Below are 25,031 nucleotides of genomic sequence, written 5' to 3'. Positions count from 1 at the left end.
GAGTACCACAGGTTCGTATTCACAAGCAAGTATTTGCCATTGCTCAGCAGAAGCAAATGCAATGTTAAATTACAAAGCAGTAAAATACGATCTAGAGAAACTGTTTGTAAACCATATAGCACCCTGATCAGATTGTGCAAGTTTCCTCAATAAAGCACAACACGTGCATTCAGTGGCTTCAGACTGTGTATAGAAAAGCTGTGGGGCTGATCTCTAGTGTCAAATAGTACAAATTGCAAGAAAAGACTGGAGAAACTGAAGATTTTCAGTTCAAAAGCAGTTGCCTGAAAAGTGATATTATAGATGTTTAGGTGATTCTCAAGTATTGTAAATGTAATGGAGAATATTACTAAATACACTGAAAGAGGAGGACAATAGGATCTAGCAACATGAAAAACTAAGGATTGACACTATGCAGGCACAATGAACACTGGCACATACTCCCAGCGGCAGAGACAAAAGCACTGGAAACATTTAAGAAATAATTGAATGCTGAAAAGGGGGATAATTTAGGATTTTCCTGGATGGATGAACTAAAATCAGTTTTTTTTTAAACCTGTAATTATCTTGTGAACTGATTGGAGCAAAAGCAATTACAGAAGTGTTCAACACTCCCGAGTTGGGCAGAAGGATAAACACAAGGATTTATGATTGCTAACCAGGAGGCCAGATGGGCCAGAGCAATCTGCGAAGCTCTGTGGTCAAAAGAGATTCTAACCTTCCCTGCCTAGGCTCACATAGCTAATGACCATTTGGCCAGTCACTCCCAAGTACCTTAACAAAAAGACACTCTCATGGGGTTGGGAATAAAGCAGAAACCAAATGAAAATGAAGCATGCAAAGCAAAAGGAAAAGCTCAGGTGTAGCAAGGTCACAAAGCTAATGTTAAGTAAATGTCTCATTTTAGAATGAATTATCACGTTTTTTTTTTGCAAAAAAAAACCTTTCCCACATAGAGAAGAAAAATATCTGTGCTATGCCAAAATGTTAGCTCAAACCTAGAAACATAAAGATTTTAAAAGTACTAAAGCCTCTGAAAGGAAAGCTATACAAAATTGATACAGAGAATGTCTCATATGTTAAACATCTTGCACGCATACATCCATCTGAAACAATAATAAAAAATTATTCATTAATAGATTTCAAGCAGGAATTTAAGTCATTAATTGTGCTGATTTCACAATTCAATTTTGGAACAATGAAAACCCTCAAAAACATGCTTCCTAATCTGTGACTAAATCTGCAACTTTTTTCTTGTTAGGGTATTTGCTAATTTTCCATTCCCAACTAATAAAAAGTGTACAATGCATCTAGCCTACTTTATCCACCCAGAGATGGTCATCTTTGCTGTTGAAGACAACACATCTGAAGTTTGAAGCAACCTACCCCAAAAAACTGCAGCTTTCAGTTAAACCCTGCATGTCCCCTTGACCCACCGACTTAGATAGCATAGCAATTCTATAACTTCCTTTATTCCATCCAAAGCAATTCAGAAGATAAAATTGCATTATGTTTTCATTGTATTTGCATTATAAGCATGGGATGCATGCTTATAAGGCCTGGTTTTATTTCCCTTCCTTATTTGTCTTGCTTGACTATTTCAGAAATCAGTGAAGAGTCAATCACATTGCTGCAGAATAAAGTCACATGGTAAGAACAGCAGATTTCCATACTCAAGAGCACTAGTGTACCAGATGGACTCTTATGTCAATCAGGTCATTTCGCAGTCACCATTACTGATATTAACTATTTAATTGAATTACAATTCTTCAGTTGCGAAAATAAAATGATTAGTTTAGACCTTTGGTCAAAGTGTTTGGCTACACACAGTCTGTGTATAATAATCTAGCAGTTTATAAATGCAAAACGCTTTAAAGTTTAATAAAACAGCATAATTGTTTGGAAAAACAATGCTTTATTCTGTACGGTATAGTCGGGTGCAATAATTTTAATATACCTTACAATCACAGTGGCACCTACTCACAAATAATATGCACATCGTGGTTCTGTGAGTTTTCTTGGACCACTTTGCCTCAACCTTTTTCCTAACTTTGGTCCAGGTTAAAGAGCTCAGTTCCAGGAGTGAAGCCCAAGTGTCTGTCCCTGATATTATGTCAGCACTTGACAGAATATGGCATCAAGAAGCTTGTAAATCTTGTCAATGGCCATCAAGGAGAAAGCAACCCAATGGCTAGACACAAATCCCCACAATAAAGAGGGAGCAGTTGTTCGAGGTTAACCTTCCCAGCTTCGGGTTAGGGAAACTCCTATAAAAAGATTCAAGGCCTAATCAGCTTCAGCTGCATCATCAGCTGGCTTCTTTGCCTCATAAGGCAGGAAGTAGGAATTTTTACCTAATATTTACATAATGTTCAAGTGTATTCATATTTCTTCAACCAATTAAGTTCATCCCTATTTTGCAACAAAATCAAGTCAACACTTAAACTGCTGAATAGTAAATAACATTCAAAAAGTCAGGCAGTCACCACCTCAATGACCACTCATGGCTTTCTCTTCCCTGACAATTGCACTACCATTGCCAAAGTCACCACCACTCAGATCCTGTAGGCCTTCAATAAGAAATTCAACGGGACCGTGCTATAGGAGTACATCATTCTACACTGGACTTGGTATCCTCAGAGATGACTCAGCTTTTGATATCTCAAAGAACAAAACAGAAGTCTAGAGCATGATGGAATTATGCATTAGTGGAGCTGCAAACACATTCAAGAAGTTCAACGTTGTCTGGGACAAAGCAGCTTGCCTGTCTGTACCCTACCTGTTGCCCCAATCATTTGTTCCCTCCATCAGTGATGCATTGTGGGCACAAGTGGGTACCAACTAGAGAATGTATTGCATTTACTCACCTAAGCCACTGTAATAGAACCTTTTAAATCCACAACCATCAAAATAAATGGTACAGTAGGAAAATGGGGACTACGAAATCAATTTCAGGGATCTAAAGAAGTAGGGTGGTCAAAGTAAATCACAATGGAAAATTCTGTATCCAGTGACATTGAGGGAATCCTATGAATGAAGACTGTTATGGCAGAAGGAGGCAAATAAAACTGGAGACTATAGCAGTGTGAAGGGCTGAGGAAGATTTTTTTGCATTCATATCAGAATTATTCCTGGCCGATAAAAACTGAGTTGATAGATAATCAGGGTGTTTTTGTTTTGGGCAAGATTACAAATGTAAGCAGCTAAAATAATGGAAGTGCTGTGTGATTTGAAACCCAGCAGCAGAGTAAATAAATTGTTCAAGTTGCACACAAAGAACAAATAGATTTATATGAAATATATTCCAAGGGAAAATAAAATCAGAAATATATCTGTGTGCTGTATATCTGAACCTTTAATTTACAAACAGAAACTTTTCATAGAATCTGCACAATAGATTAATAGTACATTAATTACCTATAGAAAAGCTATGGCTATTTATTCAAGTTTAGTAGAGTGTAATCAAAACTTGAACAGCTACCTTGAAAGATAGAAAACTGTGAATCAGGCACATCTATCATATCCTAGGGAGGGTGAACCCATTTGTGAGTGTGTGCTCAAAATGGCAATAATCTGAAAAATTCACTCATGTGTGATGGTAATTTTAAGCAGAGCTATCACTGATCAATAAATTATTAAAAATAATTGACTCTAAGGAAAAGGGATGAGCCCTGTTGCTCATTTGCGTGTATTCATTGTTTTACTATTAATAATAACATAACAGAGACAGATTGAAATAAGTATTGTAGAAAACCTGGTCAAAAATTAATATTAATCTTTTAAAAAGATAATTTAAAAATAATATTGATAAATACTATTGTTATTGTAACCATTTACTACCCAGATAATAATGGGCACACAAGGTGTGGAAGGACTTCAAAACCTATCCTGTGTTCTTGCAACCATCTAGCTGGCACCAAGCCAGTGTGAGAGTCAGAATCAGATTTAATATCACTGGCATATGTTGTGAAATTTGTTATTTTATGGGAACTGTACACTAAAATACATAATCACTATAAATATAAACATAAATAAAATTAAATAAGTAGTACAGAAAGAGAGGGTAAAAATGCCAAAGTAGTGTCAATGGATTCATTGTCCATTCACAAATATGACGACAGCTGTTCCTGAAACAGTGAGTGTGTGCCTTCTGGCTCCTGTACCTCCTCCTTGATGATAGCAATGAGAAAAGGGCGTGTCCTGGGTGTTGTTGGTCCTCATTGATGGATGGCACCTTTTTGAGGCATCACCTTTTGAAAGTGTCCTGGCCGCTGGGGAGGCTACAGTCCATAATAGAGCTGGCTGAGTTTACAACTTTCCAATCCTGTGCAGAGGCCCCTCCATACCAGATGGTGATACAACCAGTTAGAATGCGTTCCAAGGTACATCTGTAGAAATTTGCGAGCGTCTTTGGTAACATAACAATTCTCCTCAAACTCCTAAAGAAATATAACCACTGTCATGCCTTCTTGTAATTGTATCAATAAACTGGACCCAGGATAGATCCTTAGAGACGTTGACACCCAGGAGCTTGAAAATACTCATCCTTTCCACTTCTGATCCTTCAATGAGGACAGGTGTGTATTCCCTTGAATTCCCATTTTTGAAGTTCACAATCAATTCCTTTTTCTTCTCGGCATTGAGTGCAAGTTATTGCTGCAACACCACTTAACCAGCTGATCTGTCTTGCTCCTGTACGTCACCTCTTCCCCATCTGAAATTCTGCCAGTGGTCGTTCTGTCGTTAAATGCTCCCAATGGCGTGCATCTCAAATAGCCCCTGACAACCATGTCCAGCTCCTGGCCTTCAGGTATGGCTTAGCTACTAAGCTGTTTCTATTGGCAGAAGGGTTGCTGGGGGTTACTAGCACTTAAAACCAGTTCCTTTAGGCAGATGGGGCTCATCAGCTGTGGTTGGCAGCTCATCTAGAAGGAAAACTTGATCTTGAACTCCCACTGCCTTGTGATTATACCCACTCATGGGGAAGGTTTCAAGAGTAAACCCCAAGGGAAAAAATCCATAGCTGGACTGCCTAAGGCAGTCCAATGCTGACTGGAAACACGTGCAATGCTGCTGGTGCCAAATTGTATCCGTCTCTTCCGTTCCTTTGGATTCATCGGCTGTGCAGTGAGGCGGAGCCTGCTGCATGGGCAACAGCTGGCTCTCCAAATTGTACTGCCCTGCCCTGCCTCGCCTACTGGCTTGTATGTTATGTAATATCCATGGCCAACCCCAACCACAGACAGAGGGAGGGTCTTGTTCACTCATTCAGCTGTGTCATTTGAGCAGTGCCTAGCCGCATAACAGTGGGTGTAGAGAGAGTAGAGCAGTGGGCTAACCACACATCCTTGAAGTGAATAAGTGTTGATTATCAATGAAGTGGAGATGTTATTTCTGATTCGCACAGACTGTGGTCTCCCTGTGAGGAAGTCAAGGATCCAGTGGCAGAGGGAGGTACAGAAGTCCAGATTTTGGAGCTTGTTCATTAGAATTGAGAGTATGATTGTGTTGCATGCTGAGCTGTAGGCAATGAACAATGTTTCCTGTAAAAACATCTCACTGCTCTTAGGTTGTAAAATAAATCATTTGCTGTTTCATTTGGTTATAAAGATAATCAATTTGTACCTTATTATTATGGATGCTGTTTAAAGAACTGAAGGGAGTGCCTGCATGCTGGATGCCAACAAAATTTCTGTGTCTGCCATCTTAGGCACATACTCCATAGGTTCACTACCCTTGCCACATGCAAATTTGAAGTTTAGAGAAGAAAATTCTTTTTTGTATTTTTTTAAATTATAAATTTCAAGTTCAGTACAAAAAGAGTTAATTTTGATACCAACGCTTCACCAAACTAAGGAAGTGACAAAACAAAATAGTGGGGGAGGGTAGTATTCCAGCACCAGAGAAAGTAATTACAACAGTGTGTAATATCTTTCCTGTAAATGATTCTCCATAACATGAAATAGAATCAAGAATCTGTGGCTTACATTAGCCTAATGAAAACAAGACTTTAATGCATATTGTTACAGCTGGGATTGAATGCAGTTATTAAGGTCCATGTTCCCACAACCATATGGTTTTTGTCATTAATGTCTCCTCTGAGGAAAGGCACTAAAATTAGAAAAAAAGTTGCATCTTTGATTCCAGCATTCCCCTATGAAATGATATTGTAACCATATGGCACAGAGCAGAGAATGAAGATCCTGGAAGTGTCCTTGTATGCTTTTTTGGCTTTTTTCACCGCCAACTGACCCTGAGGGGAGCTGTTTCCACCGTAAAAAAAATTGTAATATTCACAAAGGAAATGGTATTTGCATGATGCAATTCAAACTTAGCACTTATAGCTGCTTGGCCACAAGCAAGCAATCATTATGTGCTTTTTATTAAATTAAATATTTTTAGAAAATAGCCCAAAGCTTTCAAAAAGATTTTGAAATGCATGATTGCAGTAAAACCAAACCCCCATTGGTACATTTTAATTTTACATGATAGTTCTTGGAAAAAAAAGTATCTTAAGAAAATATGCCTACACCTTAGCATGCTTCTGAGCGCCAAGCCTGAAACTACTTCAGCATTTTAATCTATTACTGAAAATCTGTCCATGTTTTAAAATACATATCAGTGATCAATCTGTTCAGATTGACCAACATTTGCTGATGGAGGGTCGGAAGGTCTGTCCGCTCGATCCTTGGCATTTTATGACAGTTTATATCCAGTTCCTGTCAATATAATATAGGGGCACAGCAAACATGCAAAACAAGATGTATGGCCTATTTCCTACAATCCTTTGGAAAGGAAAATGTCAAAATAAGTTTTAAAGCCTCAGCATCAAACATGATTTTGATCTAGGAAAGCCATTTCATTTTTTTCAGAAATTAGGATACTGACTTTGACATGAATTACAAACACCTGGAATCCTTGGTGTTTAAGATTACTTCCAGTTACTTTATTAAATATTGCTCTCATTTTTGCAATCAAAACATTCTTCAGACTTTAAAAATTAAATCATTGTATTAAATGTGCTTTAAACTGATATGACATCATAAAATATGGGTATATTTCTTGCAGTTGCAGGCTTTAATACAGCACAGAACCATATCAATGGTTTCTAGGACCAGTTATATAAAAAAAAATGCCACAATTACCTTTAAAAATGGTATAACAAAAGGTCGGAGAGGAAAATTCGTAGCTTCTTGAAGTTTGGAATGAAACTCTTCAATTGTCAACGTAGAATTCTGTAAAATAAGTTTTTAATACCATGAAAATAACATCTTCACTACCACCACCACAGGCTTAAACAAAGCACATTTCTCCATTCTATTCGTGACATTTATTTGGATGAAAGGACAGAATGAAGACCTTATGACATACATTGAATATAGCCATAAAAGTAATTCTAGACATTGAAGTCATGTGTCCTTTGTACTCACATTTTCACTTCTTTACTAGAGACATTCATGAACAAAAGTATCCCTTGTAATAAGTTCCATGGCTTGATGTCATCTATACTGCCCGAGGTGACCTTTGAGTGCAAATGTCGAAGAGTTGAATTCACTAGCAAGTTCACTGCCTTTACAGCTTAACCCTTTGACTACTAATAAACAAATTCCTGCATCAACCCTGCTTATATTTTAAAATATGGAACTGTTTTAGAAAGCACAACCCTGAAATCAACAGTGTAGAATAATACTGCCTTTGAATACTTAACTTAAGTTACTTTCAACTGCTGTTTCCAGTTTATTTGGCAAAGTACTAGCTAATTTAAAACAAAGACTTAAATTCTTTGTTAAGTTTGCAGATAGGGATTTTTTTTAGCAAATGCTTAAAACAAGCATGATTACTTCTTTTCCAGTATCTAATTCAAAAACAAAATACTAAAGTAATAGTGCAGAAATCACAGAGGTTAGTTTTTTTCTGGAAAATGAAAGAATTAAAGAATTTATACTTTGAAATTCAATGTATTATTTTCTCAGTACTCATCCATGGTTACAAACTAATAATCAAATCAACTGTTGCATTGATACCTACAATAATACATTCATAGTTATGTGTTGTTTTATAATTGAAAATAGATTAACAAATTAATTCACACAATTTCTATATGTTCTATTGTTTTTGTCAGTTGAATTCATGATACTTCATGTACAGGGATGAATATAAGTATTTCATTCTTCGTTTGTGAGGTCCTGATGCTAAGACAACTATGTAGTCAGAAATTTACCTTGCATGCTCTATAAAAGAACAATAATAATGAAAACTTTCAAGATACATCAAGACTATTTAATCAGCAACTGATCAAATACTAAATGTGGAACATTCCTTATCATAGGACATTGGCAGTCTCTGGACACCAAATGACACATATCTAACACGAGGTAATGCATATACTGTATATTGATAATGCTTGTAGGAGGCTGAGAAATCACTGGGAGGATGTTTCAAAGAGATCTGTGGATTCTAGCAGTTAAAGATACTCTATTAAATAAGAGAAAACATTACCATCTACCAAGTAACCAACCCCTATGAAGTTTGATGCTGCTTTAGGAGTAACAACATTAAATATGACAAAATATCATAAGTGCTTCCTAAAAGCATTTACAAACAGAATTTATTTGGAGATATTGGGGCATGTGATGAAATGCATAAGACACAGAAGCTTCCTTGTGGCTCTATGGGACTGGCTTGTATCATCCTTACTACAGAGGAGATTTTTTGACCCATTCTGACCATTAGACCTTTCCTACTTGTCTGCTCTCATACAAGTCCAGAGACATGCCCCTCCCACCAACCACATCAGGGATCATTTATAGCAACCAATTAGCCTACAAACCAGCATGCAAGGGGAATCTAGGGCATACAGGGGAAATGTGCCAACTCGACACAGACAGTGCTGAAGATCAGAATCGAAACCAGATCACTGGAGGTTTGTGCGTTACTGGCAGTGCCACTGTGCTATCCTTCTTCCAAAAGCTGTCATTTTCTATACCTCAGTGCCGCTTTCCTACACGAAGCCCACAGCCACATTGATTTCCCGATTTCAAAATAATTGCTTTCTTAACTCAACAGCTGAGACTTCACAGCCCTCCTGGTCGGAGCTCCAAATATTCAGAAGGAATAAAGGAAAAACAAAACTCCTCCTTTGCACAGAATGGCTGATGCCTTACTTCAAGACTGTGACTTCTCATTCTTGACTTCTAAGGAAATCAAACTGACCTCTAGTCTGTTAAGCCACGTAAAAATATGCACCAGTAATATCTCACATGTCACTCTTCTGAGTTTAGGGTTGGTATGAAAAGTTCACCAATATATTACTCTTATATTACTGAAATATTAACACTCTTCCCTGCTTACGGGGAACAAGGAGATGGCAAATGAACTAAATGAATATTTTGCATCAGTCTTCACTAGCACTAGCAGGGTGCCAGATGTTGTAACGTGTGAATGAAGAGAAGTAAATGCAGTTACTATTACAAGGGAGAAGGTGCTCAAAAAACTGAAAGACCTAAGTGTACATAAGTCACCCGGACATAAGAACATAAGAAATAGGAGCAGGACTAGGCCATCTGGCCTGTCAAGCCTGCTCCGCCATTCAATAAGATCATGGCTGATCCGACCATGGACTCATCTCCACCTACCTGCCTTTTCCCCATAACCCTTAATTCCCCTACTATGTAAAACTCAATTCAACCTTGTCATAAATATATTTACTGAGGTAGTCTCCACTGCTTCATTGTGGTGAACTCCACAGATTCACCACTCTTTGGAAAAGCCATTCCTCCTCATCTCCATCCTAAACTGACTTCCCCGACTCTTGAGGTTATATCCCTTAGTTCTAATCTCACCAACCAGTGGACACAACTTTCCTGCCTCTGTCTTATCTATCCCTTTCATACTTGCATATGTTTCTATAAGATCTCACCTCATTCTTCTGAATTCCAGTGAGTATAGTTACAGGTGATTGAATCTCTCCTCATAGTCGAACCCTCTCATCTCTAGAATCAACCTGGTGAACTCCCCGACACTGCCTCCAAAGCCAGTATATCCTTCCTCAAGTGATGAGACCAGAACTGCATGCAGTACTCCAGCCAAGGCCTCACCAGTACCCTACAGGTTTGCAGCAAAACCTCCCTACTCTTAAATTCAATCGCTCTTGCAATGGCCATCATTCCATTTGCCTTCTTGATAGCACCTGCAAACCAATCTTTTCCAATTCATGTACAATACCAAGTCCTTCTGCACAGCAGTATGATGCAATCTTTTACCATTTTGAATCTGATCTTCCAGTTTTCCTTTCAAAGTGGATGACCTTGCGTTTACCAACATTGTACTCCACCTGCCAGATCCTTGCCCACTCACTTAGCCTATATCTCTCTGGTCTCTCCGTATTTTCTACATAATTTGCTTTTCCACTCAAATTAGTATCATCAACAAACTTAGATACACTACACTCAGTTCCCTCTTCCAGATTGTTAACGTATATCGTGAACAGTTGTGGGCCTAGTGCCAACCCCTGTGGCACACCGCTCACCACTGATTGCCAGCCAGAGAAACAACTAACTCTCTTTCTATTGGTTAACCAATCTTCTACCATGCTAATACATTATCCCCAACTCTGTGCATCCTTATCTTATGGTCAAGTCTTTTATGTGGCACCTTACCGAATGTCTTCTGGAAATTAAGTAAATAATGTCCATCTGTTCCCCTCTATCCTCCATGCTTGTTATATCCTCAAAGAACTCCAGCAAGTTTGTCAAACAGGACCTGCCTTTGCTGAATCCATGCTGCATCTGCATGGTAAATACATTCCTTTCCAGATGCCTCACTAGTTCTTTAATGATAGCTTCAAGCATTTTCCCAACTACAGAGGTTAAAGTAATTGGCCTATAGGCACCTGCATTTTGTCTACATCCTTTTTTCTACAGTGGCGTACCCCTCTTCCTATCCACTAGGACCTGCCCTGAGTCCAGAGAATTTTGGAAAATTATCACCAAAGCATCCACTATAACCTCTGTTATTTCTTTCAATGCCCTGGGATGCATTTCATCAGGACAGAGGACTTGTCTATCTTTAGGCCCACAAGTTTGCTCAGCTCTACCTCTTTAGTGATAGCTATTATATCAAGCTGACAAACTGCACCCTAGGGTTCTGAAAGAGGTAGTGTTACAGACTGTGAAGGCTTTAGCAATGATCTTTCAAAAATCATTGGATTCTGGCATGATGCCAGAGGACTTGAAAATTGTAAATGTCACTCCACACTCTAAGAAAGGAGGAAGGCAGCAGCAGAAAAGAAGTTATAGACCAGTTAGCTTGACCTCAGTGGTTGGGAAGATGTTGGGAGTCAAGGATGAGGTTATGGAATACTGGTGACACAGAATAAGATGGGATAAAGCCAGCAAAGGTTTCCATGAGGAAAATCTTGCTTGACAAACCTGCTGAAATTCTTTGAAGAGATTACAGGTAGGATAGATGAAAAGGATGCAGTGGATGTTGTATATTTGGACTTTCAGAAGGCCTTTGACAAGGTGCCATACATGAGGCTGCTCACCAAGTTAAGATGCCTATGGTATTACAGGAAAATACTAACATGGTTAGAGCATTGGCTGATTGGTAAGAGGCAGCAAGTGGGAATAAAAGGATCCTTGTCTGGTTGGCTGCCAGTGGCTAGTGGTGTTCCATTAGGTTGGTGTTGGGGCCAGTTCTTTTTATGCTGTATATCAGTGATTTGATTGATGGAATAGATGGCTTTGTTGCCAAGTTTGAAGATGATACAAAGATTGGTGGAGGGGCAGGTAATGTTGAGGAAACAGGTAGGCTACAGAGGACTTAGACAGATTAGCAGAATGGGCAATAAAGTGGCAAATGAAGTACAATTGGAAAATGCATGGTCATGCATTTCAGTAGCAGAAATAAATGTGAAGACTATTTTCTAAGTGGGCAGAAAATCCAAAAATCTGAGATGCAAAGGGACATGGGACCCTAAAGGTTTACTTGCAGGTTGAGTTGGTGGTGAGGAAGGCAAATGCAATGTTAGCATTCATTTCAAGAGGTCTTGAATACAAGAGTAGAGATGTGATGCCAAGGCTTTATAAGACACTGGTGAGGCCTCACCTTGACTATAGTGAACAGTTTTGGGCTCTTCATCTTAGCTATAAACTCTAACTCAATATAGCATACAACTCAAATATGTAACATATTGCTCTCTAGTCATCTATCATATATTTTAAATTGTCTCACTCAGGCCTAGAAATGTAATCAGTGTAGAGGATTTCTTATTCTTGTGGGATAACACATTTCCTGACAGGGGGAAATCACTCTGCTTGGCAGGAGAGACTTGTGGCTATGAAACAATCTCAGGTTCTGGCGCCTTCTCCATGGTAGTAGCATGTGTTGACTCTGGGACTACAGGAAGAGGCTCTGACAGCTCTGGACTCCTCTCTTCTCTAACAATTGACTCTGCACTCCTTAACTGATCAATGTGTTGTCTCCAGATGACAACAGACACAATCTCCACTGTGTAGGAGAATGGTCCAGTACTCTCAATCCTTCCAAGGACCCACTTTTGATCACCTCCGTAGTCCCTCACAGGACTATTTGTCCAGGAGTGAAACATCAAACTTCCTTGTTTGAGGAGCCCTCAGTTTGTCTCAGCTTTTTGTCCTGCATATTCCTTCTGAGATTGGGTTTGAGGAGATCCAAGTGTGACTGCAAGGAGGACCCAGGAGCTGCACAGCTGGTGAGTGCTGTTTGTAGAGTGTGCTGCAATGTGGTATGCAAGGAGGTAATTGCAAAGCTTCTGATTCAGTATCAGTGCAGTGTGTTCTTTAGACTCTGGGTAAACCTTTCCACAAAGCCATTTGTAGCTGAGAGGCATGAGCAGATGTAATGTACGTCTTATTCCATTCATTTTTCAAGAATGACTGAAACTGTTCCACAACAAACTGTGCTCTGTTGTCACTGACTAAGTGTTCTGGAACACCAGTCTGGCCACTTTGTAGTGGCATCTGCTACTACCAAAAAAATCTGTGCCCATGAATGGTTGGGCAAAATCCACATGAATCTTCTGCCAGGGCAATGCAGGTCACTCTCAGGAATGAAGAGGTCCTTCTGGGTGTGTGGGCATCCCGAAGACTGCATGGCAAGCTGCTTGATCTGCTGGTCTATCCCACGCCACCAGACAAAGCTTGGAACCGTTTTCATTTTCAACACAATTAGATGACCAGCATGTAGCTCCTCCAATACTTCAGCTCTCAGCTTGAATGATACAACAACTCTCAATCACCACATAATGCAACCACCATCAAGGGCAAGTTCCTGCAGGCACTGGAGTTTCAACTGCACTTTTCAGCCATTTTGGGTGGCCATGTAGACCCTGAGACAGATTCGGGTCTTTTCTGGTTTCCCTTTGGATCATCCCTGCTGTACCAGGGAGACTTTTGATTTGCATTAGGGAGAATATGTCAAGTGATGTGGCCTCTTTTGTAAGTTTTTCAGACATTTCCTCTTCCAGGGGTAAACAGAACAACTTATCAGCATTTCCATGATGAGTTTTCCCTCTTGAATTTGATTTTGTGGTTGTGCCCTGGAAGAAATGGAGCCCATCTCTGCATTTGTGTAACATCCTTCTGTGGATTAAAAATGGTCACTAGTGGTTGGTGGTTAGTAATGGGGTAAACTCTCTCCCATACTAGGAGGGATATTGGCACCTAATGGTGGCTCCTTTGCCTGCATCTTTGGAAACAGCTCTACTTCAACCTTTAACATCTTTATTTTTCCCTTTCAGGGTGCTTTTGAAGACCCTGACCTGGAGTTACACGCTGACCGGTTCTTTGCGGGAATGGGACCTGTTCTCGGGGTTCCATGACTGGCCGTTATTCAACATGCCAAGGGTTTGGCCTGTGATTCTCGATTGTATTCCGAAGCCTAAGACATCAGGACTCTGGAGACGAGTGGATCGAGGGTCAGTGTCATGGCAGGAGACTCGTGTGTTGCTGGAGAGGCCGAAAAATCTTTCACTGTGGGCCCAAATACCTGAGGTCTTTGCGACCTTTGGACACAGAGCTCAAAAAAAGCAACAAAGCGGACTTTTAACATCGTAACAACAACCCGCTGGTTTATGTCTCCCGCTTGCTGTAAAAATGGGGGACACCTCCCTCTTCCTTGTCAGGGATAAAGAGAACCTGTGGTCTGTCAAATGTCAGATTAAATGCGAAACCTGTAGATTAACTTTGGTCTGTGTCTTTGCTATTGCTTAGCACACGCTTGGACTCGGTGATGGTATCAATGTGCCTTTTTTTTTGGCTGTTGTGGGGGAGGGGATTGTTGCTTGCTGCATCTTACATGTGGGAGGAGGGGTGACTGGGGGTTACTTTGGGGTCCCACATTTAACTGTCATTCATTCTTTGGGGCACTTCTCTGTTTTCATGGATGTTTGCAAAGAAAAAGCATTTCCGGATGTATGTTGTATACATTTCTCTAACATTAAATTTGACCTTTGAACCTTTGATACAGGTAATGGTTGAAATGTTTTATACCCCAAACCAAGCTCATGGTCTCTCTGTCAATCTGTGTAATTTTTCTCTGCGGCCTTAAAAGAACATGATGCAAAGGCCAAGGGGTGTTCACTTCACTCTTAACCTCCACCTATACCATAAGACAAGGTGTCACAGGCAAGTTTTACTGGATGAAGTAGATCATAATGTGTGAGTATAGTGGCTGACATCACCATTTCCTTTATCTTTTAGAAGGCTACCTCACACTGTTTTGTCCATTGCCACTTCTTTCTAATCTGTAGTCATGTGTTCAAGTGGTGGAGCCAGGTTTGACAGGGACCTGTTATAGTAATTGACAAATCCAAAAAAGGACTACAACCGTGACATATCCTTTGCCCTTGGGTCATTCACCATTGCTTGAATTTTCTCAGCACATCTGTGTAATCCTTGTGTCAATACCATGTACACAGCAAGAGATGTTTGGGTAAAGAATGCATACTCCGAGCTCATTATTTTCTAATTTTTTAAAAACTGTCTTGAGATTTGAGATGTTCCTTTTCACCCTGACCGGTAACAATGATAACAATGATGTCATCCAGGTGACACCGAGTGCCTGGGCATCCTTGCAGAACCTGGTCCATAACTTTCTGCCAGAGTGCAGGTGTAGCTGCTGCTCCAAAAATAAACCTATTTTAGTGATATAGCCCTTTGAGTGTTTATAGTGAGAAACACATTGGATTCTTCTTCCATCTCCAAGGTAGAGTTCAGCTAAGTCCAATTTGCTGAAGTGTTTCCCCTCAGAAAGGTGTGTGGGTGTGTGTGTGTGTGTGTCTGTGTGTGTGTGTGTGTGTGTGTGTGTGTGTGTGTGTGTGTGTCTGTGTGTATATATCCATCCTACATCCTGGGCAGGGTATTGATCAATAGGTGCATTCAGTACTGGGGTGATGTTGATCTTAATATCACCTGACAGACACATTCTTCTTGGCTACTGGGACCACTGGTGTTGCCCATGGACTCCACTCAACCTGGCAAAGAACTCGCGCAGTCTCCATGCAATCTAGCTCATTGGCTACTTTAATACAGATGGTATAAGGCACCAGAAAAACTTTGGAAAACGTGTAGTTGCATTTTCATTTAGCACCATTTTACCTTGGGTATGTTTGAGTTTTTCATCCTTAAACACTACTATGGCATCATCCAGTACCTTTCTTAATTTGATTTCAATTAACTATTGCATGGCATGTAACATGCAAATGGTGGATGGATCTCCAATCAGGCTGTGTTATCATCTCAATGCTGGCCCTCCTAGTTTTTAACCATATACAAGACCAATGTGGCTTGTTGTTTGTTGTATTTCAGTACTACAAATGTCATTCCCACAGGAGTCATCTTTTCTCCAATAAACTTCTTAGTTGGATAGCTGCATGCTTCAGTTCATTGTCTTGGAAATGCTGAATTCATTTTGAGGTTAATTTAAACAGCCAAACCAGTATTCAAACCCATTTTAATTAATTTGCCGTTTGTTTCTGATGCAAGCTATATTGCTGGTCTATTCTTAGTTGTCACATTATAAACCTTAAGGCTACCTAGTCCTGTGCCTCTCTCATCACTCACAGATTTTTCATCAACAGCATTCAGATTAGTGCTCTTTTTGAAACTGCAACTTAAATTGCTGTTCCCTGTGCTCTTCATTTATGTTTGTCAGCCCAACATGCTTTTTGTACATGTCCTACTTTGTTGCATTTTCTGCAAGTTTCACCTTTAAATCTGCATTGGTCTTTGCATATGTGAGCCGCTGCCACAATGGTAACACAATTTGTTCGGCCAGGCCAGACTCTGTTTAGACATTGCAATTTTGTTCACGATCACTTTCATTCTTGACTTCAGCTCAATTGCACCTCTATCTCCTGTTTCCATTGATACAACTGCTCTTTTATATGTGAGTTGTGCTTCGGTTAGGAGCTACTTTGAATGCTTTCTTCTAAGATTCCACAAACTAAATAATCTCTTAGTGTATCATTAAGCCCATAGCTAAACTGATCATTTTCAGACAATCTCTTTCATTCAGCCGCGTACGCTGAAATGGACTCCATCCCTATTGATTCAGCCTATAAAACCTAAAGCATTCTGCAATCAACAGTGGTTTCAGTTCTAATTCATCTTGCATTACTTTCACATTATCAGCAAAGCTCATTTCGGCTAGTTTGGTTGGAGAAGCCACACTTCTAAGCAAATTGTATGCTCTTAGACCATAAGACCATAAGCCAAAGGAGCAGAAGTAGGCCATTCGGCCCATCGAGTCTGCTCCACCATTTTATCATGAGCTGATCCATTTTATCCTATTTAGTCCCACTGCCCCGCCTTCTCACCATAACCTTTGATGCCCTGGCTACTCAGATACCCATCAATCTCTGCCTTAAAGACACCCAATGACTTGGCCTCCACTGCTGCCCGTGGCAACAAATTCCATAGATTCACCACCCTCTGACTAAAAAAATTTTTTCGCATTTCTGTTCTGAAAGGGCGCCCTTCAATCCTGAAGTCATGCCCTCTCGTACTAGACTTCCCCATCATGGGAAACAACTTTGCCACATCCACTCTGTCCATGCCTTTTAACATTCGAAATGTTTCTATGAGGTCTCCCCTCATTCTTCTAAACTCCAAGGAATACAGTCCAAGAGCGGACAAACGTTCCTCATATGTTAACCCTCTCATTCCCGGAATCATTCTAGTGAATCTTCTCTGTACCCTCTCCAACGTCAGCACATCCTTTCTTAAATAAGGAGACCAAAACTGCCCACAGTACTCCAAGTGAGGTCTCACCAGCGCCTTATAGAGCCTCAACATCACATCCCTGCTCCTATACTCTATTCCTCTAGAAATGAATGCCAACATTGCATTCGCCTTCTTCACTACCGACTCAACCTGGAGGTTAACTTTAAGGGTATCCTGTACGAGGACTCCCAAGTCTCGTTGCATCTCAGAACTTTGAATTCTTTCCCCATTTAAATAATAGTCTGCCCGTTTATTTTTTCTGCCAAAGTGCATAACCATACACTTTCCAACATTGTACTTCATTTGCCACTTCTCTGCCCATTCTTCCAACCTATCCAAGTCTCTCTGCAGACTCTCCGTTTCCTCAGCACTACCGGCCACTCTTCCACCTGATGCACTCAGCAAAACGGGCACTCACTTCTCAATGGCTATTTCTTTTGCTTCAAAATACTGTTCAATTTGTTCCATATGCAGCAGCAAGTTATTTTTGTGCAATCAAATGCATCTATCTTTCCAATGTAGCTAGCCATGTCTGCTTTTTTAAAAATGTATTACTTTTAATCTCCCAGTACATACTGTTTATGAACCCACAAATTCATGTATTTTCTGACTTTATTTTTAACTCAGCTGTCTTCTCCTCTTCTGAAGAAAGCACACTGCTTTTTTCAAAAGTTTAAGCGTTTCACTGTGTTTCACTAGGTACTTGTCTTGGGTTCATTTTAAAAATATTTTGTCACCACTGTTATGTTTTGTAAGTCCAAAACATAAAACTAATTCAAAGAAAAACATGGGAGCACAGGGGATAATGCTAGTACTTCTCAGTTTTCTTTTAACTTTAAGCGAGTTTTAACTACTTATGACGTAGTGGGGTGATGATGTATGCCATTTACCTACTTTTACATATAGCCTGCAATACATTATGTAAACAACAAAGAATGGTTAATCAAACAGCACATTTACAATATTACTGAAACATTAAACACACAATGATTCACAAGAATAATTCCAGGAAAAATAAGGGTTAATGTATGAGAAGTATTTAATGGCTCTGGGCCTGTACTCACTGGAGCTTGGAAGAATGAGGAGGATCTCACTGAAACCTACTGAATATTGCAAGGTCTAGATAGAGAGGATGTTGAGAGGAGGTTTCCAATAGTGCAGCAGTCTTGGACTAGAGGGCACAGCCTCAGAATAGGGGGACATCCCTTTAGAACAGAGACGAAAAGGAATTTCTTTAGCCAGAGAGCAGTGAATATGTGGAATTCATTGCCACGGATGGATGTGGAGGCCAAGTCATTGGGTATATTTAAAGCAGAGTTTGACTGATTCTTGATAAGTAAGGGCATCAAAGGTTATGGGGAGAAGGCAGAGAAGGATAATAAATCTGCTATAATGGACTGGTGGAGCAGACTCAATGGGCCAAATGGACTAATTCTGCTCCAGTGTCTTAGAGATTTATGATCTTATCTTACAAATCCTCACCACTTTGCTATTTTCTCCTGCTGAAGAGGATCATCTCTTTGTCTTGGCCACAGGTATTGTCACAAGGACCATCTTGGCAGAAGACACAATACTTAGAAAGAAAATTTCAGAATTTAGCTGATATAAAGATTAGAAACATAGAAACATAGAAAATAGGTGCAGGAGTAGGCCATTCGGCCCTTCGAGCCTGCACCGCCATTTATTATGATCATGGCTGATCATCCAACTCAGAACCCCGCCCCAGCCTTTCCTCCATACCCCCCTGACCCCCGTAGCCATAAGGGCCATATCTAACTCCCTCTTAAATATAGCCAATGAACTGGCCTCAACTGTTTCCTGTGGCAGAGAATTCCACAGATTCACCACTCTCTGTGTGAAGAAGTTTTTCCTAATCTCGGTCCTAAAAGGCTTCCCCTCTATCCTCAAACTGTGACCCCTCGTTCTGGACTTCCCCAACATCGGGAACAATCTTCCTGCATCTAGCCTGTCCAATCCCTTTAGGATCTTATACGTTTCAATCAGATCCCCCCTCAATCTTCTAAATTCCAACGAGTACAAGCCCAGTTCATCCAGTCTTTCTTCATATGAAAGTCCTGCCATCCCAGGAATCAATCTGGTGAACCTTCTTTGTACTCCCTCTATGGCAAAAATGTCTTTCCTCAGATTAGGGGACCAAAACTGCACACAATACTCCAGGTGTGGTCTCACCAAGGCCTTGTACAACTGCAGTAGTACCTCCCTGCTCCTGTACTCGAATCCTCTCGCTATAAATGCCAGCATACCATTCGCCTTTTTCACTGCCTGCTGTACCTGCATGCCCACTTTCAATGACTGGTGTACAATGACACCCAGGTCTCGCTGCGCCTCCCCTTTTCCTAATCGGCCACCATTCAGATAATAATCTGTTTTCCTATTTTTGCCACCAAAGTGGATAACTTCACATTTATCCACATTAAATTGCATCTGCCATGAATTTGCCCACTCACCCAACCTATCCAAGTCACCCTGCATCCTCTTAGCATCCTCCTCACTGCTAACACTGCCACCCAGCTTCGTGTCATCCGCAAACTTGGAGATGCTGCATTTAATTCCCTCATCCAAGTCATTAATATATTGTAAACAACTGGGGTCCCAGCACTGAGCCTTGCGGTACCCCACTAGTCACCACCTGCCATTCTGAAAAGGTCCCGTTTATTCCCACTCTTTGCTTCCTGTCTGCTAACCAATTCTCCACCCACACCAATACCTTACCCCCAATACCGTGTGCTTTAAGTTTGCACACTAATCTCCTGTGTGGGACCTTGTCAAAAGCCTTTTGAAAATCCAAATATACCACATCCACTGGTTCTCCCCTATCCACTCTACTAGTTACATCCTCAAAAAATTCTATGAGATTCGTCAGACATGATTTTCCTTTCACAAATCCATGCTGACTTTGTCCGATCATTTCACCGCTTTCCAAATGTGCTGTTATCACATCCTTGATAACTGACTCCAGCAGTTTCCCCACCACCGACGTTACACTAACCGGTCTATAATTCCCCGGTTTCTCTCTCCCTCCTTTTTTAAAAAGTGGGGTTACATTAGCCACCCTCTAATCCTCAGGAACTAGTCCAGAATCTAACGAGTTTTGAAAAATTATCACTAATGCATCCACTATTTCTTGGGCTACTTCCTTAAGCACGCTAGGATGCAGACCATCTGGCCCTGGGGATTTATCTGCCTTCAATCCCTTCAATTTACCTAACACCACTTCCCTACTAACTTGTATTTCGCTCAGTTCCTCCATCTCACTGGACCCTCTGTCCCTTACTATTTCTGGAAGATTATTTATGTCCTCCTTAGTGAAGACAGAACCAAAGTAATTATTCAATTGGTCTGCCATGTCCTTGCTCCCCATAATCAATTCACCTGTTTCTGTCTGCAGGGGACCTACATTTGTCTTTACCAGTCTTTTCCTTTTTACATATCTATAAAAGCTTTTACAGTCCGTTTTTATGTTCCCTGCCAGTTTTCTCTCATAATCTTTTTTCCCCTTCCTAATTAAGCCCTTTGTCCTCCTCTGCTGAACTCTGAATTTCTCCCAGTCCTCAGGTGAGAGGACATTAGTTGTGTAGTTGATAAGGAGGAGAAAGAACTTCCAACTTTGGGAGATACATTATGTTGAAAATGGCAAATGGCACTTAATCCAGAGCCTAGTCCATCACAGGCAAAGCCCTCCCCATTAAATGTTTGTTCATCTTGTTGTGTGTGGTTTTTCGTTGATTGAATTGGCTGCTTTGTTTGTTGTGAATGCCTGTAAGTAAATGAATCTCAGGGTTGTATATGGTAAAATATACGCACATTGATAACAAATCTACTTTAAAATATGAAGCAATGCATTTGGAAAAGTGTAACAAGATTATACAACAAATGGGAGGTCATTGGACAAGTGTGGATCATCAAAAGCACCAGAGTATCAATAGGTTCACATACATAAACAGACAATAAAACAATTTGGCATGGATACAAACCCTTTGGCCTAACAATTTCATGCCAACCATGTTGACAACACAGCTAGTTCCAATTTGATGTGTTTGGATAACATTCCTTTAAGCCTCTCCCCTCTGTGTACCTATCCAAGTGATACTACTGTACCTGCCTCAACAACTTCATCCAGAAGCATATTCCATATATTCACCACCCACTGCTTGAAAAAGTTGCCCTTCAAGTCCCTTTTAAATCTTTCCCCTCTCACCCTAAATCTATGCCTCCTACTTTTGGACTCCCCTATCATGGGGAGAAGACTGCTACCATCCACCTTATCTATGCCCTTCATAATTTTTATAAAATTCTCTGAGGTCACCCCTCTTTCTCCAACATGCTTAGTAATGAAGACCTAGACTGGCTATCCTCTCCCTAAAACTCAGGCCCTTTAGTCTTGGCAATATCCTTGTAAATCTTTTCTGCATTCTTTCCACACGTGACCAAAATTGTACACAGTACTCAAAGTGTGGCCTCACAAATAACTTGCACATCTGCAACATAATGCCCCAACTCCTATACTCAATGCCCTAATTAATAAAGGCCAACATGATTTTTCACCACCCTGTCAACTTGTGATGCAAGTTTCAATGAACGATACACTTGTACTCTTAGGTCTCTCTGTTGCATTATATTCCCTAGTGCACTGCCATTCATTGTATAAAACCCACACTGATATGACTTTACAAAATTATCACCTTACATTTATCTCTATTGAAATCCATTTGCCGTCTTCCCTAACTGACCAGGTCCCCTAGTAATCTAGAACAACCTTCTTCACAATCAACACCAACCCTTAATTTCACGTCATCCACAATTTAATGATCAACCATTATGCATTTGAATGCAAATCATTTGTATAAATAACGAAGAACAAAGGTGCCAACATTGACTCATGCGCAGCACACTACAAGTCACCAGACTCCACTGTGAGAAACGACTTTCCGCCACTATCTCAGAACCAACTTTGAATCTACCCAACCTGCTTCCTCTACATTCCATAGGATATAACCTTTCAGACCAGTCTACCACATGGGACCTTGTTGAAGGCTTTGCTAAAATCCAAAGAGGTAACATCCACACCTTTACTCTTACCTACTTTTTTGGTTACCTCTTCAAAAAGCTCAAAAAAAGTTCAAGTATGACTTTCCATGCAGAAAGCCATGCTGACTCTTCCTAATCAGTACTGAGTATCCAACTGATGGTGGATCCTGTCCCTCTGAAATCCTTCCAGCATCTTCCCACTACTGATGTCAGGATGAAAAACTTGTAGTTACTTGGTTTGTCCTTGTAACCTTTAACAATGGAAGGATGTTAGTCACTTTCCAGTCTTCAGGAAATACACCAGTAACTAACTATGTTAGGTAGCTCTTTTTCATCTGGCATGGCTATAATGGGCTGAATAGTCTCATTTAGCATCATTGGTTTTCTACTTTTCTTCTGCTATTGGCAACTGATCACAATCAATCAGTGATGACCAGAGGCCCAGAATTGTAGAAATTCAAATACTGTGGTTGTTTATGATCAGAGAGCAGCATAGGAAGTGGGGAAGAACAAAGCTCGAAAGCAACTCAACAACAATTCAAGTTCTTGTCACCAAGAGCCCAAAAAGGTAATCAAGAACAAGTGTTATGATCAAACAAGACTTGGAACAAAATAGGTCCTGAGAAATACAGCTTGGATGAACTCAGTTTTATGGGAGGGTATTGCACAAGAGATAGGTCAGCATCATGAATAGACAACACTACTATCATTCAATCAAATTAAACCAATCTGTTTGCAGCCTTGGTGGCATGTCTGACTCAAAAATCACTTTCAAACCCTATTTCCATTGTCTTCGCTAAGAATGCCTTCTACCAGTAGTATAATATCACACAGCTCTAGCCCTATTTATTTCTGTCTACTTCTAAGATCCTCAGCCACACCTCCATCACATCAGGATCCAGCCCGAGTGATCTTCCTCGTTCTTCTCCATAAGCACAACATTGTTCAAAACATTGATGCCAACGTCCTGGCAGAAATTCATACCTTTGTCCATCCACAAACAAGACAAAATCGGCAGATGCTGGAAATCCAAATAACATTTGTCCAAATGACACTTCAAGGATTGACGGTGGATATGCAATGGCAGGCATTTAAAGGTTGCATGGATGAACTACAACAATTGTTCATCCCAGTTTGGCAAAAGAATAAATCAAGGAAGGTAGTGCACCCGTGGCTGACAAGAGAAATTAGGGATAGTATCAATTCCAAAGAAGTAGCATACAAATTAGCCAGAGAAAGTGGCTCACCTGAGGACTGGGAGAAATTCAGAGTTCAGCAGAGGAGGACAAAGGGCTTAATTAGGAAGGGGAAAAAAGATTATGAGAGAAAACTGGCAGAGAACATAAAAACGGACTGTAAAAGCTTTTATAGATATGTAAAAAGGAAAAGACTGATAAAGACAAATGTAGGTCCCCTGCAAACAGAAACAGGTGAATTGATTATGGGGAGCAAGGACATGGCAGACCAATTGAATAATTACTTTGGTTCTGTCTTCACTAAGGAGGACATAAATAATCTTCCAGAAATAGTAAGGGACAGAGGGTCCAGTGAGATGGAGGAACTGAGCGAAATACATGTTAGTAGGGAAGTGGTGTTAGGTAAATTGAAGGGATTGAAGGCAGATAAATCCCCAGGGCCAGATGGTCTGCATCCCAGAGTGCTTAAGGAAGTGGCCCAAGAAATAGTGGATGCATTAGTGATAATTTTTCAAAACTCGTTAGATTCTGGACTAGTTCCTGAGGATTGGAGGGTGGCTAATGTAACCCCACTTTTTAAAAAAGGAGGGAGAGAGAAACCGGGGAATTATAGGCCGGTTAGCCTAACGTCGGTGGTGGGGAAACTGCTGGAGTCAGTTATCAAGGATGTGATAACAGCACATTTGGAAAGCGGTGAAATGATCGGACAAAGTCAGCATGGATTTGTGAAAGGAAAATCATGTCTGACGAATCTCATAGAATTTTTTGAGGATGTAACTAGTAGAGTGGATAGGGGAGAACCAGTGGATGTGGTATATTTGGATTTTCAAAAGGCTTTTGACAAGGTCCCACATAGGAGATTAGTGTGCAAACTTAAAGCACACGGTATTGGGGGTAAGGTATTGGTGTGGGTGGAGAATTGGTTAGCAGACAGGAAGCAAAGAGTGGGAATAAACGGGACCTTTTCAGAATGGCAGGCGGTGACTAGTGGGGTACCGCAAGGCTCAGTGCTGGGACCCCAGTTGTTTACAATATATATTAATGACTTGGATGAGGGAATTAAATGCAGCATCTCCAAGTTTGCGGATGACACGAAGCTGGGTGGCAGTGTTAGCAGTGAGGAGGATGCTAAGAGGATGCAGGGTGACTTGGATAGGTTGGGTGAGTGGGCAAACTCATGGCAGATGCAATTTAATGTGGATAAATGTGAAGTTATCCACTTTGGTGGCAAAAATAGGAAAACAGATTATTATCTGAATGGTGGCCGATTAGGAAAAGGGGAGGTGCAACGAGACCTGGGTGTCATTATACACCAGTCATTGAAAGTGGGCATGCAGGTACAGCAGGCGGTGAAAAAGGCGAACGGTATGCTGGCATTTATAGCGAGAGGATTCGAGTACAGGAGCAGGGAGGTACTACTGCAGTTGTACAAGGCCTTGGTGAGACCACACCTGGAGTATTGTGTGCAGTTTTGGTCCCCTAATCTGAGGAAAGACATCTTTGCCATAGAGGGAGTACAAAG

General features: G+C 40.6%; 1 protein-coding gene across 9 annotated transcripts in view; it reads right to left on the bottom strand.

The window, feature by feature from the left end:
• The window catches only part of runx1t1 (RUNX1 partner transcriptional co-repressor 1), a 105,148-nt gene that overhangs the window by 39,562 nt on the left and 40,555 nt on the right, over positions 1 to 25,031 (bottom strand). For all 9 annotated transcript variants that reach the window (XM_063061434.1, XM_063061442.1, XM_063061408.1 and 6 more), the window contains one exon: positions 7,146 to 7,235. In XM_063061434.1, coding sequence (XP_062917504.1) covers positions 7,146 to 7,235 — 90 coding nt within the window. The remainder of the gene's footprint in view (positions 1 to 7,145; positions 7,236 to 25,031) is intronic.

This window comes from Mobula hypostoma, chromosome 1 (assembly GCF_963921235.1).
Source record: "Mobula hypostoma chromosome 1, sMobHyp1.1, whole genome shotgun sequence".
Taxonomy (NCBI): Eukaryota; Metazoa; Chordata; class Chondrichthyes; order Myliobatiformes; family Myliobatidae; genus Mobula; species Mobula hypostoma.
The sequence above is the reverse complement of the archived record's forward strand: the minus strand, read 5'-3'. Positions and strand labels throughout refer to the sequence as shown.